General features: G+C 38.6%; 1 protein-coding gene across 1 annotated transcript; it reads right to left on the reverse strand.

Annotated features, from left to right (window-relative positions):
- Positions 1-14903: 14903 nt before the first annotated feature.
- On the reverse strand, positions 14904-16481 carry LOC120148314. Its single transcript, XM_039161470.1, has 5 exons — positions 16188-16481; positions 15995-16071; positions 15871-15907; positions 15662-15752; positions 14904-15588 (listed from the first exon to the last, which is right to left on the reverse strand). Exons 1-5 carry the CDS (start codon positions 16420-16422, stop codon positions 14997-14999), a joined length of 1032 nt encoding a protein of 343 aa, XP_039017401.1. The 5' UTR covers positions 16423-16481; the 3' UTR covers positions 14904-14996.
- Positions 16482-17695: the final 1214 nt, after the last annotated feature.

The following is a 17695-nucleotide window of genomic DNA, read 5'->3' on the forward strand; positions in this document are numbered from 1 at the left end:
ATTTTTCCTGATGCCCTTCATCATCACAAGTGCGCCATATGTGACTTTTAAAACTCCATATCTCATAGTGACTATTGAGCCTTTGGATTCCAAGACTCTTTAACGAGATGAGATTTTTCTTCAAATTGGGCATGTACCGGATATCAGTCAGAACTCTGGTTGATCCATCTTGATTATTCAATCGAATTAAACCTATCCCAATAGTTTTACAGGCATTGTTATTGCCCATATAAACAACTCATACATTTAGTTCTACTAAATCGGAGAACCACTCCCGATTAGGGGACATATGATATGTGCAACCCGAATCTAATATCCATTCATCTGAATGGAATGTTGTTGATGAAGCAACCAATGATATGTTAGAGTCATTTGCATCATGCTCTGCAACACATGCATCTTGAATAGTTTTTCCTTTATTCTTCAGCTTTGGACAATCTTTCTTCCAATGGCCTTTCTCATGACAAAAGGCACATTCATCTTTTCCCAGTCTGGACTTCGACTTTGATCTCCCTCTCCACTTTGGCTTTTGACTTTTTGAGCGATCTCTTACCACCATGACCTCCCCTTCTTCGTACTTGCTCTCCTTCTTGGTTTTCTTCCTGAGCTCATAACTATACAAAACAACAGTTACATCTTTAAGGGTAACATTATCCTTACCATGAAGTAACGTTGTCTCAAGGTGCTCAAATTCATCTAGAAGAGATGACAACAACATCAAGGCCAAATCTTTATCTTTGAAGGTTTCATCCATGTCCAATAAGTCTACCACTAGCTCATTGTACGCAGCGATGTGTTAATTCATATTGGTGTCTGGTTGATAATCAAATCTGAACAATCTTTTCTTCATGTGGAGATGATTCTGAGAGCTTTTCTTTAGGAATTTTTCCTCCAATGCTTTCCACATCTTACTTGCAGAAGTCTCGTTCTTGTAGCCATACTTTTACTCCATGGAAAGACAAGATTGAATCGTGCTGCACGCCAAACGATTGATTGTTCCCCCATTCTTTCTCCTCCATATATTCGGGCTTTTCTTCCTCAATGGCGATGTCTAGACCTTGTTGGAATAAAGCGTCTAACACCTCGTCTTGCCACATGCCAAAATGACTGGATCCATTGAACAACTCCACCGAGAAATTTACATTTGACATCACCCTCCTCACCGGTCCAGATGAAGAGCTTGATTTCTCAACTGATCCATATTTTGGCATTTTAATTCTAACGAACAATATTCAATATCACGAACTGTATCTTTTCAGCAACGAAACCACCAGGATAACCTCAACTGAAGCTCTGATGCCAATTGTTGGGGAAACTGGGTTATTTCCCACATGAACGTAGTTTCAAAATTAACCTAAAATGTCAAAATCAAAACCCGAAAAGGTTGCACAGCGGATAAACCTGTCAAACTATTGAATATTGAAACACAATGGAAAAAACAAATAAAAAAAATAAAGGAGAGAACACACCAAATTTACGAGGTTCGACGAGAATATCGTCTACTCCTCGGGCACCACACCGGATGATAACTTCACTATCAAAAAAATATTACAAAAAATGGAATTCTTTAGAATTCTCAAAGTGAGAGAATGAAGAAAATAAATGGAAGAGAGAACTTGTTTTTGGGATGATTTCTAATGAAATACTTAGGCCTATTTATAGTTGAGTTCTAAGGACTAAACTTATAAATAACCTAATATTTTAAAGACTAAACATGAAAAATAAGTTGATCACCAACCAAGATGAAATTTTCAATCTTGCCAAACTTAATTTCAAGTCAAACATAACACATGTTTCATTATCCTTACAGGTTTATTTGGGCAGACACATTGTTTGCATAAAATAGACGAGAATAACACTGAGGACTGAACTTGCCAGGGTCAGATGGCCTACTAGAGATAAAGTTTGAGCTGTCTAGTCCAAAAGTATATTCCGAATCATGTCAACAATAAAGAAGAAATCCAAGGTGGTGGGTCATTTATGGAAAACGGGAACACCCAAATACTTGCCAAGTGAATTGACCTCGTGAAAGCAAAGCTTGGAGGCAATAGAACTACGAGTAACTGCATCTGTATTAGGGTAGAAGTAGATTTGAGTCTTAGATTTACTGACCCTGTGACCAGAGAAATAACCAAAGTTAGAGAAAATAGAGTTAATGGTGTCGGCATGCTAAAGATCGTTTCTCACATAAAGAACGAGATCATCAACAAAAAATAGATGAGAGACATACAAACCCTGTCAGCCAAAAGAGAACAGATTCCAGTCACCATGGCGCATTGTATCAGTGATACGATGACCTAATTGTTCAATAGCAAGCACAAAGAGATAATGTGAGAGCGAGTCTCACTGATGAATTTCACGCTCTAGAGTAATAACACGTGAGAGAGAGTCATTCCATTGTATCTGAAAAGTGGAAGTGGTAATGCATTATATGATGACTTGGATGAGACTTAGCGGAAAACCAGCCTCGGCAAGTGTGTCACGGATGAAGTCCCATCTAATCCATCAAAAGCTTTCTCAAGTTCTACTTTAATGGGCCATCCACCCCTTTTTGCTTTTAATCTATCTCATAGAGTGGATAATTTCTTGATTGATGATGATATTTTAAGTGATGGAACGCCCCAGAATGAAGCTAGTTTGGTTTGGCAAAATAAGAAGAGGGATGATTCTTTGTAGGAGACGAACGATAACTTTTGAGATGATCATGTATGCGATAGTGCAAAGACTGATTTGTCCTGAAATCAGCAAATGTCTCCGGCGCCTTTTTTTGTTTTGGAATCAAGGTGATGACCGTCCTATTCAAGGATGGCTCTATCATGCAACCATTAAAGATAGATTGAACCATATTGCAGAACATATCACCCACAATTAACCATTGTGACTGGAAGAATTCCGCATGAAGGCCATCATGGACTGGAGCTGTGAGAGGTGCCATACTAAATAAGATATCCCAAATGTCAGTTTGAGAAGGAATACCAAGGAGAAGTCACATACTATCATCGGGGACCTTCGAAAAATATCTTGTAGGAGAGAAAGTACCTTGAACCTCGGTATCATTGGCGAACAAATTTTGAAAATAATTGGCTGCCTCATGTTTGAGTTCATTATCGTCGTGACACCATTCTCCCGAGTGGGTTTTGAGCTCAAGGATTCGACTTCGGTGCTTGTAGAGCATTATTTTCCAGTAGAAAAATTTAGTCTTTAGGCCACCTTCAGAAGCCCATTGAAGGAGATCTTTTTTCCATAAGCACTCCTCAAGATCAAGGATACGCTCAAGGTCAAGCATCAGATCCGCTTCAAGATGGACCAATTAACTGGAATGATTACGTTCCAAAGCTTTGTGAACCCCTCAGAGGCATGCCATAACTATCCTCTTTCTCGTGCCAATATACCCAAATGTAGTGCAGTTTCATTCATCAACAACTTCCGTTAAGGCTGAAATTGTTGTTGAAAGTGTAGCAGAAGGGGTCCAGTTATTCCGAACCATCCTAGAGAAATCTTCATGGGACAACTAGCCGTGAAAGTAACGAAATTGTTTTAGTTTAGTGATAGGCTCAATCTTACCCACCATAAGGAGCAACGGACCGAGTTTAGTGGAGACGTGACCCCTCGACCAGGTGAATTGAGGCCCTTAGAAGCCCATGTCACGCAAACCATAGTCGTAGATTAGATCTTGGAAAGCTTGACAGAGTCGAGAATAGTCAGCCCACTCATGACGTTCATGACGGCTAACAGTGGTATTAAAATTACCCAGGACAATCCAGGGGGTATTGGTAGATGATACTAGGTAACGGAGTCAGGACCAGAGATTCTTACGCCTCGAGGTATTCGGATTCACATAGACAATAGTGGCAAGAAAGGAGTTGTGATCAACATTACTAGTTATTTAAAGGTGCATGAATTTAGAGTGGTTAATGAGTGGAACAACCGTGAAAGTATTAAACCAGCAAACCCAGATTCCACCAGAGAATCCAATGGCTTCAATTCGGTAGGAGTTGGGAAATCCAAGCTTCTTGATGAGGATATCAGTTTTCCAACCATTTATTCTCGGTTCAACAAAAACAACAATATCTGGCTTGTGATCTCGGGCATATTGACGAATAACGACAGTAAACTTTGGGTGACCACACCTCTGAACATTCCAGCAAAATATTTACAAATCATTAAAAAAAGGAAAAGGTGGAAGCACAGTTACTCTAACATGGCTTTCCTATGTCCAATAATCTGGTGTGTAGAGGCAACAAGATCAACAAGTTGGTGCTCATTAGCGTTCATGATTTTCATTGGCATTTGTTGTATTGACTGCATGATTCACGGTTAGGGATATGGTGCTAGAGGATATGTTGTAATAGTCTGTTTGGGGTCTGGGTCAGTGGTGCAATCGTTGGAGATGTCCATAGGTAGTATATTAGGGTTGGAGTTTTCAGAGATGGTGACTGCTGAATGTTTACTCATGTCTAGAATCAAGGTGAGTTGAAGGGGTCAGACACACGGAGGGAGCAACTAGTTTGGGCCAATCGAAGATTTAGGGCGAGAAATTCGAATGCTCGAAGCAGTAACTGACAGGGTTTTCTCACAGAGATCGGGCTCTTACCTTTTGAGTTTTTAGAGTTTTGGCTTGTAGGTTTATTTAGGGTTTTGATGACTTGATTCTCAGAAAGAGGGTGATCAATGGGTACATTTAGTGGGGCATCAGTGTTTGGAGCGTCATCAAACGAGGTAACAACAATCGGTGCAAATCTAGACCCAGTGTTGTTGGTCACGCTCGGGGTTGCAGCCTGCTTAGTATTTCGCCAATTTCTTCGTTCAACTACCATTTAAGGGCCAAAATGAGGCTCTTCAGCATGTGGAACTACGGGGTTAATATAGTGATTATCGGTAGTGGCGTTCGATGGCATGGTCGCTGTCACTGTAGGATAACTATCTTTGATATGTCCATAATGGCCACAAGAGAATCATATAGTTGGGAGCGACTCATATTCAACTCGTTCTATAAATCCATTAACGACAATCTTCGAAATCAAAGGACGATGGAGATCAATAGTAACAACCATGCGATCGAATCTCCCACGTCGACCATTCTCGGTATGATAATCAACTTTGAGGATGGGACCAATGCACTTTCCAATTTTGATGATAAGACTGCGTTTATAAAAGTCACATACAGCCTTGAAAGACGAATCCATGCCACAATCTTGCTCGGGTAGGATTGCGATGTAGTGAATTCAGGGGTCCATGGCTCCACAGTTAGGTAATTAACGAAGATGGTCCAAAGGTCGTCGGATAAAGCTTTCAGATAATCTGAGTGTGTACGCAGAGAAACCAGGTAGTAATCGTTCTCCGGATCTATTAGGCGAAACGACTGAGACGATTTTCAGAGTTCGCAGAGGTGATTGCACAGGGCTGTGTAACTTATTCGTTACATCAAACCATCTATAGTTCCTCTTGTTACATCACTTTAAGAGATTTCGATGTCGAAGATGCGATCCGAGAAGTAGATGGATATCAAACCATCTATAGTTTCTCTCGTTACATTACTTTCAAAAATTTCAATTTCCTCCTCTTCATAGATCTCCTCTTCCATGGATGGGATAGAATTATCACCACCAATAAGCGTATCTTTATATGATACGGGTGGAGAACGGTTTGTAGTGGTAGGGTTAGGGTTTACAAAAATGCAGGATATAAATTGCAACAGAAGGGTTGAAGGATAAACTGGCAGGGTTAACAACGCCCTGAATGCTTTGTACATCCATGGGGAAGGGATGGGACGAGACTTCACCAGGGTCCGGCGGTGAATCATCACTGCGACAAGGTTTTTTGGTGGTACAGGGATCAGGCGGGTTACTTTTTGATTACTCATGGAAGGGTTTTTTTCACTATTAAATTTTATAATATAATTCGAAAATTATAAAATTTTTAATTAATTCAGTCACTAAATGAATTAACCAAACTTCGTTTAGTCTTAATTAATGCTTTAAAAAATCGATTCAATTAACAATTAAAAAAATCTCACTTACCATAAGTCTTATGTTCACATTAGTCCAAGTGAATAGTAAAGTAGAATCCTCCAAAGATTGGACCAACTTTGATGGCTTTATTAAGTCCAATATGTTGCTGAGAAACTCTTCTGCTACTATAAGTGGACTGGTTGTGTATGGTTTATGATATTCTCTCGTATCGGATCGAACGACATTCTCGTCTCTTTCATAGAATAAAATTGGTATATCTTGTTTTTGAACTACCACCATATCTCAGCTGGTGTTGAACTACTCTTACTATCGAAAAGTTATTTCATTAAACAAAATATTTGATTATCGGCATGAAACTTTTTAGTTGAACAACTCGGTCCATCTGGACCTATCAAATTTTCCTATTATAGGAGGCATTCACTGACATTGATGCCCCTAAAATGACTGTCCCTATAGCTCACAATCGTCTTTAGCACTCCCTAATACTTTACAATGTGTTTGAGGAAAACACAAGCTTCCTCCTTAAGGAAGCTCGTTAGTTGTTAGCATGAACGTCTCATACTTTGAGAATCTGTTAACTACCACTGTAATCAAAGTCGTCTCGAACATTTTCGGTACCTAAGTGACAAAATGATTAAACTTGTTCGAACATTAGTTTCGTTAAGAAAACACATTGAATAAGAGAATAAAAAGTCGAATGTGGGTATGAATTATGATATGGAGCTTGATTTTGAATAATAAATTAAAAAATAAAGAATAATGTATTATGTTATAGTTATATTGAGATTGGAGAAGACTATGAATTTAAATAATATTTGAAAAATTGAAAAATGTGATTTGTAAAAATTAGACAAATATGATTAGATTTAATTCAAAATTAAATGAATTAACGAGAGATGGAGAAAGGGATGAAAAATTTATGAAATTGAAAATACTTAGAGACCTTAATTATAAAGGTAGAAATTGAGATTGAAAAAAATAGGGGTCTCAATTATAAAGGTATAATTGGGATTTAAAAAACATAGGGGCCTCAATTATAAAAGTAAAAATTGAGATTGAAAAAACTTAGGGACCTTAATTATAAAGATAGAAAGTGAGATTAAAAAATATTTAAGGACCTCAATTATAAAGTTAAAAATGTGGGATTAAAAAAATTAGGGGCTTCAATTATAAAGATAGAAATTGAGGTTTGTTGACGAAAACGGGTAAAGAAAACAAAAGAACACGAGAATTTTACGAGGTTCGGCAATGTGCTTACGTCCTCGGTGCCTAGGCGACACTAGAAGTTTTATTCAATAATATTTTAGGTCTAGGTTACATCTCTATTTATAATAGAAAACTCTGGTACATAATTACAAAATCAACCCTGTACCGTATCGCGGGGGCGCAGCCCCCGCACTCCCAACCCACATAATTCGTAACCCCACAACGAGACTTTCTTTGTAAGGACAGTTGATGTTCGTTTCGCTCACTCCGCTCCATCTCCTGTCCTCTTTACTGGTATATTTATGAGTCATACCTAACAAATCTCCACCTTGGCGAATATCCTTCCCCTTGGAAACTTCAATGTGGGTTGGGTTACCTTGCTTCTTTAACAACTCGAAACATTCAATAAGTCCAAGCAATGCTTGAACTTGTCTGTCGTAACTGGCTTGGTGAACATACCAGCGGCATTCTCATCAGTATGTACCTTCTGAAACAAAACCTCTCCAGATGTAACCAACTCTCTGATCTTGTGGAACCTTACATCAATATGTTTAGTTCTAGCACGATACACCTGATTCTTAGCCAAGTGAATAGCACTTTGATTATCACAAAGCAACTGAACTCCACCTTGTTGAACACCCAACTCTTTCACTAAACCAGTAAGCTATAAAGCTTCTTTTGCAGCTTCAGCCGCTGCCATGTACTCAGCTTCAGTTGTAGATAGAGCCACAACATATTGAATAGTAGACTTCCAACAAATAGGCCCTCCACCAAGAGTAAAGACATACCCTGTCGTAGATCTTCTATTATCCAAGTCACCTGCATAGTCTGAATCCACATATCCTACAACCAAAGGATTATCCCGCTGACTACCAAAAACAATTCCATGTCCCACAGTACCCTTTAAGTACCGAAAAATCCACTTGACTGCTTCCCAATGTTGCTTACCAGGTTTAGACATGTACTTACAAACTTGACTAACAGCATGAGCTAAATCAGGACGAGTACATACCATCGCATACATCAAGCAGCCAACAGCATTAGAATACGGAACCTTTTCCATATCTTCAGCTTCCTTATCTGTCTTAGGGCACTGTTCTGATGAGAGCTTAAAGTGATTCGCCAATGGAGTGCTAACTGGTTTCGCGCTGCTCATCGCAAACCTTTCTAGCATTTTCTCAACATAACCTCGTTGAGATAGCCGCAGTTTCCTTGAGTCTCTGTCCCTGCAAATTTCCATTCCAAGAATTTTCTTTGCAGCACCTAAATCTTTCATATCAAATTCCTGACTCAATAAAGTTTTCAAACCGATAACATCATCCATGTTCTTCGCTGCAATCAACATATCATCAACATACAGTAATAGAAAAATAAAAGAACCATCATCAAGGCTCTTAACATAGACACAACAATCATACTCACATCGGTTGTAGCTAATCTTGATCATATAGGAGTTAAACCGTTTATACCACTGTCTCGGAGACTGTTTCAACCCGTACAAAGATTTCTTCAATATGCAAACTAAATGCTCGTTTCCAGGTTGAGTGAAACCTTCAGGTTGCCGCATGTAGATCTGCTCCTCTAAATCACCATGCAAAAAAAGCAGTTTTAACATCCATCTGCTCTAAATGCAAATCCCAACTAGCCACCAATGCAAGTACTGCTCGGATTAAAGTGTGCCTGACCACAGGAGAAAAGATTTCATCATAATCAACTCCTTTCTGCTGTGAAAAACCCTTCGCTACCAAACGAGCCTTGAACTTCTCCCCCTCTTTTTCTGTTACTGCTGGTTTCTTCTTATACACCAATTTGCAACCAATCGGCTTCTTACCCTCAGGAATGGGAACTAACTCCCATGTGCGATTGTGATTCAAAGACTCCATCTCCTCAACCATGGCTGTCATCCACTTGTCGTTTTCCTGACTAGTAACAGCATCATGAAAAGTAACCGGATCATCACTGCTAACAATAAGTGCAAAAGATACCAAGTCTTCAAAACCCAATATGTTCGGAGGCTTTATATTCGTCCGTCTCACCCTGTCTCTGGAGAGACTATAATCCTGCAAGTCATCCGTAGTGGAACCACCAGAAGTCGGTTGAGAAGTTTCTAGTTTCTCAACTGGAAACTACTCGAAATCCACCACTGTCGTGTCTTGCTTCTGCTGCAACATGGATTGTTCATCAAAAACGACATCTCTACTAATCACAACTTTTGTCGCAACTGGATCCCAGAACTTGAATCCTTTGACACCTTTCTTGTAACCCAGAAAAATGTAATCCTTCGATTTTGCATCAAGTTTGGATCTCTCATCAGCAGGTACATGCACATAAGCAGGACAACCAAAAATCTGTAAGTTATCAAAACTAACATCATGACCAGTCCATACCTCTTCTGCAACTTTCCCAGCCAGCGATGCCCTTGGCGATATGTTGATAAGGTAACACGCCATGTTAACAGCCTCAACCCAGAAGTGTTTGGGAAGCCCCGCATTCAACCGCAAACATCTGGCTCTTTCATTCAATGACCTGTTCATTCGTTCCGCAACACCATTCTGTTGTGGTGTCTTGCGCACTGTAAAATGCCTCTGAATCCCATGCTCCTTACAGAATTGTAGGAACTGTGAATCTGTGTACTCCATACCATTGTCAGACCGCAAACACTTGATTTTTCATCCTGTTTGGTTTTCTACCTCAGCTTTCCACAGCTTGAACTTCTCAAAAACTTCAGATTTCTGTTTCAAAAAATACACCCAAACTTTCCGTGAAAAATCATCAATAAAAGTAACATAGTACCTAGATCCACCCAAAGACGATGTCGTGGAAGGCCCCCATACATCAGAATGCACATAATCAAGAATCCCTTGAGTTGTGTGCTTCGCAGTCTTAAAACGGACTTTAGTCTGTTTACCAAGAACACAATACTTGCAAAATCTGAGCTTACAGCTTTTGACACCATGCAACAAGTTTCTCTTGTGTAATTCTGCCATACCACGTTCACTAAGATGAGCAAGGCGCATATGCCACAATTTTGTCGTATCATCACATGACTCAACAGAGTGAACTCCACCTGCAACGGTACTCCCTAACTATCTGTAGATATTCCCTGCAGTCATCTTGCCTTTCATCACAGTCAATACTTCTTTAACAATCCGAATGGTTTCCCTATCCTCGTCAGCCTTAGGGATAAAACCATTCTTGTGCAAAGTGCCCAAGGAAATCAAATTCTTCTTCAAGTCTGGGATATATCGAACACCACTCAACGTCCGAACGGAGCCATCGTGCATCTTAATTCTGACATCACCAATACCAACAATATTGCAACATCGATCATCACCTAAATAAACCGAACCAGAATTAACCGGCCTGTATGTCGAAAACCAATCCCTATTTGGCGTGATGTGATAAGAACATCCAGAATCAAGAATCCAAGCATCCGTCAATTGTGTCGTTGAAATAGAAAGCATATCACCCTCACTGCAATCAGAATTATCATCCTCGACCACGTTCACAGACTTGGATGAGCCATCACGCTTCTCATCAGTCTACTTTTTCAACTTCGGACAGTCTCGCTTCATATGTCCCGCCTCCTTGCACTTGTAACAGTGAATCGTCTTCTTATCCCTGGATTTGGATCTGGAATTCCGCTTCCCGGACCCTGTCTTCTCTGGCTTCTGTCCACGATCTCGATTACCCTTGACATATAAGCTATCGGCTTGAGAGCTTTCCCCTGCATTCTGCTTCCGCTAGTTGTGAGCCAACAAGGCTGCAGTAATCTCCTCAACGTTGATAGTCTCTTTCCCATATGTAAGAGTAGTCACCATGTGTTCGTAAGAGGGAGGCAACGAACACAACAGAATCATCGCTCTGTCTTCATCCTCAATTTTCACATCAAGCCGAGCCAGATCAGAAACGATTTGATTGAAGACATTCACGTGTTGCGCCAAATCGTGATCGTCCTGCATCTTTAGTCCATACAGCCGCTGCTTCAGATACAATTTTGTCGTTAAGGATTTGGACATAAACTGACTTTCCAACTTCCTCTAAATTTCGTCTGGAGACGATAGATGCATGACGTGATACATGACCTCGTCCGCCAAACATAATCGTATGGTTCCTGCCGCTCGCTGCTGCAATTCTTCCCAATCTTCCTCATCCATCGACGCCAGCTTTGAAGGTCGCAAAGCCTTCAAGATCCCTTGCTGCGCCAATAGATCCTTCACCCTCGTTTGCCATAATCCGAAGTTACCCTGACCATCGAATTTCGCGACTTCGAATTTTGCTCCTGACATCTGATACCAATTGTTGACGAAAACGGGTAAAGAAAACAAAAGAACACGAGAATTTTACGAGGTTCGGCAATGTGCTTAAGTCCTCGGTGCCTAGGCGGCGCTAGAAGTTTTATTCAATAATATTTTAGGTCTAGGTTACATCTCTATTTATAATAGAAAACCCTAGTACATAATTACAAAATCAACCCTGTACCGTATCGCGGGGGCGCAACCCCCGCACCCCCAACCCACATAATTCGTAACCCCACAACGAGACTTTCTTTGTAAGGACAGTTGATGTTCGCTTCGCTCACTCCGCTCCATCTCATGTCCTCTTTACTGGTATATTTATGAGCCATACCTAACAAGGTTGAAAAACTTAGAGGCCTCAATTGTAAAGATAGAAAAGGTAGAAAATGAGATTGAAAAAAAATTAAGGGCCACAATTATAAAGTTAAAAAAAATGAGATTAAAAAATTAAGGACCTCAATTATAAAGGTAAAAAATGATTAAGAAAATTAGATACTTCAATTATAAAGATAAAAAGTGAGATTGAATAAAATTAGGACTTCACTTATAAAGGTAAAAATAAGATTTAAAAAATTAAGAGCCTAAATATAAAGATGAAAAAAATGAGACCCTAATTACAAAGATAAAAAAATTGGAGGCCCGGGGCAATCGCTAAGGACACTCCCCTAATAATCGACTCTGACTATAATACTAGCAAATCCATTATATTTTTGGAAATTGACAATAAAATTCATGGATACACTTTCTTATTGTCATTACGTTATTAATAAAGGATGCAATAATCTCGTCAGATGCTTTACTTCCATGTCTTATTGGCATACAAGACAAGTCTTCACATAGATTTCATCATCATCATCTATGTACGATTTGTAGTAACACTCCGTAATCATTGTTTGATGGCATATACATAATACTCTAAATAATGAACGTTTCATTTATTTGAGATCGATTATTTAAATAAATTCAAAATTATATTTTAATCGACGATTAAAAATGTTACTTCCCATATTCACTAAAGTGCATGTCTTTTATTGTTTTATCAATAATTAAGAATCACATTTTTAATTATTTTCAAAATTTAAAGAAATAACATTTTGATGGAGTTATAGTTAAAAATTTATAATGACGCTTTAATCAACGGTGAAAATTGATATTTGATTCTTCTTTTTTTTTTGAATTGAAAGAAGCCTAAAACAGTAGGCTATGCACGTATACTCTCATCAGTTTGCTGCGCAACAGCAGCGTCTAAAGCTAGGAGGTTTGCTAGCTCATCCGGGGAGTCAAAGTGAACCAAGTTGTAATGTTTAAAGAAATAATATTTTAATCGAGCTACAGTTAGAAAGTCGTTGAAAGCTAATGATACAAGGGACCAATAGTTAAGACAGTACCGGTGGCATGATTTAGATAAATAATTGTTTGAAAATTATTAGGGTTCCAAACTTGGCCTGAATTCAGTTGCAAGCGTTTGTCTCTTTCCATGTATTGAAATTAAAGGGACAGATATATGTTTTTACCCTAGTAGGAGTATGCTTTAATTTAAACGGTATTATTTACCCTTCTTAGTGATAAGGATGACTGTGATGTGAGATGGAAAATGTGAAGTTCATGAGGATCAATGGCTAGCTTCTGCAAGCTACCTGAATTTACTAGACTATCCAAATTATACGATAATCTTGCACTACGTCTTGTGTGGGTAATTTTGTATTTTTGAAAAAGATTTGAGGGCGTTATTTAGCTTTAGTTCCGTTCTAAATCTGTCTACCAAATAGCAAATAACGGTAGGAGCAACAGTGCTTCGTATATGGTAATGTGCAGTGTTTTTGTGTATAAATACAAAAGCCAGGTTAGCCTCTTAATCACATTAACTCAAATCTTTACAAGGTTAGTTTAGTTGAAAGTAAATCTTTTGTGAGATTTCAATTTCTTGCTAGTAATGCTTGTTTGTTTTGCATGCTTGCAGGTTGATAGCAACAGTAGCACTTGACTTGAAAGTATGGACGGAAAGAACAAAATATTGTGCAGGAAATACCATCTGCTACCTCAACTTGGCCTGAATATCACGTTGCTGCCACCGGTGTTAGTGCCTGTCTCCATCAAATCTTCCTATATCCCCTACTTCATTTAATTACGGGGGACAGAAGTCCTATATCATGAATCAGGTGGTGCTGGTCCTATTGTTGGGGCAAGCAGCAGTGAAACTATGTCCTCTTTCTTCTCGGGGTTAGGTCATTTTCTCATGAGTGATGAAGTGACAGATCAAAATCCATTTCCTTTGCCTGCTGCGAACCTGATACTCGGCCCTTCTGTCAATATTGTGGTTGGCAATGGTGTTCAAGGCAGTGAGAGCTGTGAGAAGGAACAAATCATGGAACAAAGAAGGTTTAACCGGTAAGTTCGTTTTATCTTCTTTGCTTTAGCCTATGTATATCTTACTTTTCTTTTTTGTCTGTTCAATCCTTTACTGTTCCTTGTATGGTGTTTTGTTGTGTAGGGTCATTTCAAATCGACTCTCCGCTCAAAGATCAAGAATGAGGAAGCTTCAACATATCTATGATATGGAAAAGCAGGTGGAATCTTTACAGGTAAACATAACTTCATATTTCTCTAGATTTACTCCACATTTAATTAATTTCATATGTATGAAAATTTTCAAATAAACACAGACCCAAGTTATTGTGCTCTCGGCTCAAATTCAACAGCAAAAGGAAAAGCAATCTGGTATAATTCCGTTTTGTTTGTTTGCGTTCAACTTAATTTGACTAATTTTTAAATAATAATTCCGTTTGGAGGTATAATTATATGGTTACTTGTTTTGGATTATTGTGGGCCTTCTCTTTCATTTTAATTTTAAAACTACATTACCTCAATTCCTATCTACCTTTATTCAATTTTATTTATCTTCAACCCTTAAATTTATTGGCTTTTGTTCTGCAGTTGATGATGGAAAAGATTACATAGCGGTAGAGATGAACGAGCTTAACTTGCAGCAGGAAGATCCAGGGCATATTACGGTGGCTGGTTGGGAAGCCGGTGGAGGAGAACCTGGACCAATCTGGACCGGAACAGCTACAGATTGAAAGCTATAACTCGGACTTTGAAGAGCTTGAGGAGATCCTCAAACTCAACCCCGGCAGTGTCTTTACATATCAACTAATGCTTCATACCATTGCCCACCGGTTTTCTCTGCATTAATCTCTCATTTTTTTGTTTGCATGTATGTCTGTTTTCTTTAATAATATGAAAAACCTCATGGACTATTTATGATTATGAATAATTTTTTATAACTATATCTTCTCTATTTTTCTTTACACTTCAGGATTGTATATAATAAATGCTGATAAAGAAAATAGAGAACAAAATTGAGATAAATCATGGCCTCGAGGTAAAGGGCAGTTGAAATTTTTCATATGCAAACTCATGCATTTCAATTAGCATGGAAAATGGCAACACAACAATCTATGAAGATGATTTTTTTTCTTGTACAAGTACCAACAAGATCTGACTAGATCTTCTCTCAAGTTCATATAGTCAGATCCAGGGTTCTCACCAGTTTACGATACGTTGTAGAATCATCTTCCTTCAAGGTGCTGCTCTTTGAGACCATGTTTACATTCAAAGAATATGTTTCAGTGTTTGAAGGAGAAGATAAAGGAAGTGACAAATTGCTGTTGGCACCTTCTTCCTCATTAGAGGTATTTGATCTCCAAACTTTTTGCCTCAGCTTTGTGCTCAGTGACAGGCTTAAATCAAGGTCCTCGTCATCAACAACTATTCTTTTGGCTGTTCTAATTTGACTTTCTGCTCCTCTTCCCAGCCTTTTATTTGCAAAAGAGGGATGCATGAACATCGGCTGCAGTTCTGTTCGGGCGCTTTCACAATCACCGATGATATCATGCAACGGTAATTTATCAGCGTGAGAATCTTCCGTTCCCCTAACAGGTTGCTGATTGAAGATGGAGTTGTTGTTCATGTAGAAAACCCCATTCCTTGAACCAAGTTCTTTACACATGTCAGAACCGAGTAAAGCAGCTTCATTTATACTGTTTATGCGACCAGTAGTCGAGTAAGGCTCGGACATACGGTTTCCAGTAAATGCACTCCATGAAATATCACTATATGCACAGTAATGTTAGCCTTTAGGCTTGCAAAAGTACAAAAAAAACATTCTGTCCAAGCAAATATTACCTAATCACTCTTTGATCATGAAGCATGGACTGATACCAAAGATTTTGAGAACGGTAGTTTACGCTTCCCAAAAGATGCCTGTTGTTTACAACTGTCATGTATACATATACCATATTACCATGAAACATAATATCGTTGAGTATTAGAAATTGAAGAAATTAGCCCTAAATATAAATTTCAGGTTATAATTTATATGATCAAGGGTTTACCTTGACCCTTATCATCAAGCTTCTTGCTCCGGTACATCTATAAGCTCAATAACAAAAATTGAAATTAGAATTATTACATTTCTGTACTATCTTATTTAAAAGAATTTAATGTTTTAACGCATACCTGCAAATGACTCTTGACATGAGCAATACTAAGACCCTTGATATTCATTAGTTGCAAGACCAATTTTGGAGTTGCTCCTACACCAAGGATCATATCAAAATAACTGGATAATGGATTTCTTCATATCTTAACTAAAGGTATGAAAATCAATCCCCCAAACAAAGTAGATTAAGGAAATTTTCAATGATCTTACTCTCTTTACCACCCAGTCTGTCCACGGCTCGAACAAAGAGAAAATGAAGTTCAGGGATCCATCGCAGCCTAGGCATCCTTGATCTCACATAGGGTCGCACCCCACTTGAACTAATTTCCTTCTTTTCGTCTCCTTCAACTATGCTGTTGCTTGGGCTTGCACTGTTTCTAGTCTTATTACTTCCAACATCAGCTTCATCTTCTTCCTCCATGTTTAGTGGATTAATCTTGTGCATGTTTAGTCTTCGAAAGAGAAACACAAAGATGCAATTCAATTAGAAGTGGTCAAACAGGTTTTAGAAATCCCTCCACTTGCTTCCTCCAAAACAAAACAGTCGTTTGATAAGGAAGGTTCCATAGCGTTGAAGAGTGTAGAACTGGTTTTCCAAACTAATCCAAATAGAAAGTACAAACCCCAACACTCAGCCTTGATGGAAATGTATTTTTTTATATACATAGTGGACCCATATGTTATTCTCTGGATGATTATGACCCATGTATGAATGTAATGCACATCCATGGACGAAGTCCTGAATGGGAATACTTTAAAACCAGGCAGTGAGAGAGAAATTAATTAACCCTCTAAAACAAGAAATGTTAAGAAAGACTGTGCTGTGATTCTTGCTGTCGGTGGTCACGGATGTTTTTGTCCCTTACCAATGAACGCTCCTAATAACAACAAACTTGTGTTTTTTTATTTTCATTTTTCATTTTTGGCTTCTTCCAAGGTTCCTCAGTCTCTCATAGAAGATATTAATTAGTAGTATATGATATATGATGCTCCTCGCACTACATTGGATTCAATGCTCCTCATTCTTATCAAGTGGACATCACAGCTCCCATCATTGCGTTTCTCTGATCACGGTTTTTTTTTTATGATTTCTCTGTGATTCTTCCATAAAAAATGCTGATCTTGGAGGAGAAAAGATATTCTTCTTGTAAAGATTTCACATGGCATATTGGCCAACATGCACTGGAGAAGACAACATAACCAACTGGAAGCTGATCGTTCATATCAATAGATAAGATCAACTGAAAAGTATTACAAATTGTTTTTGATAAAAAAAAAAGAGAGGAAAAACTCTAGAAAATCTTCAAAGCGGAGAGAGGCTGTGTTTTTAGGGGTGAGGGACAAACGTGCATGTGAAGATCAAACGGGACAGGAAAAAAATCATAGTTTGCTGTGCATATCGAGTGTTGAGAGCTTGGAGGAGTGGAATTGTAGCAAGGGTCAACTCCTAGCATTATTTAAATCATATGGGGCAAGGCAGGATGTCAGCTAAACATAATATTATATGGTGCATTAGAATACGCCAACCCTTTTTATGCGGATCAAACCAATATGATGGAATGAGTATGTTTGTCTTTTCTCTACCCATCACATTCCCATGAATGTCATTATAACATCATGCCATATATGCATCCATTATGACCATGACTAATGAACAAAACATGGGTCCAACAAATTCTATATATCAACTGGCCCAAGTTTCTTGTTTTCGATAAATC

The sequence above is a fragment of the Hibiscus syriacus genome, unplaced genomic scaffold, assembly GCF_006381635.1.
Source record: "Hibiscus syriacus cultivar Baekdansim isolate YM2019G1 unplaced genomic scaffold, ASM638163v2 tig00110956_pilon, whole genome shotgun sequence".
Taxonomy (NCBI): Eukaryota; Viridiplantae; Streptophyta; class Magnoliopsida; order Malvales; family Malvaceae; genus Hibiscus; species Hibiscus syriacus.

What these genes read in the sequence shown, in the direction of transcription:
- LOC120148314 (XM_039161470.1), bottom strand. Translation starts at nt 16,422, where the DNA reads ATGCACAAGATTAATCCACTAAACATGGAGGAAGAAGATGAAGCTGAT. An exon ending in ATGTCAAGAGTCATTTGCAG is followed by an intron (nt 15,908 to 15,994) that starts GTATGCGTTAAA and finishes TTGAGCTTATAG; the next exon opens with ATGTACCGGAGCAAGAAGCT. An exon ending in GCTTGATGATAAGGGTCAAG is followed by an intron (nt 15,753 to 15,870) that starts GTAAACCCTTGA and finishes TATACATGACAG; the next exon opens with TTGTAAACAACAGGCATCTT.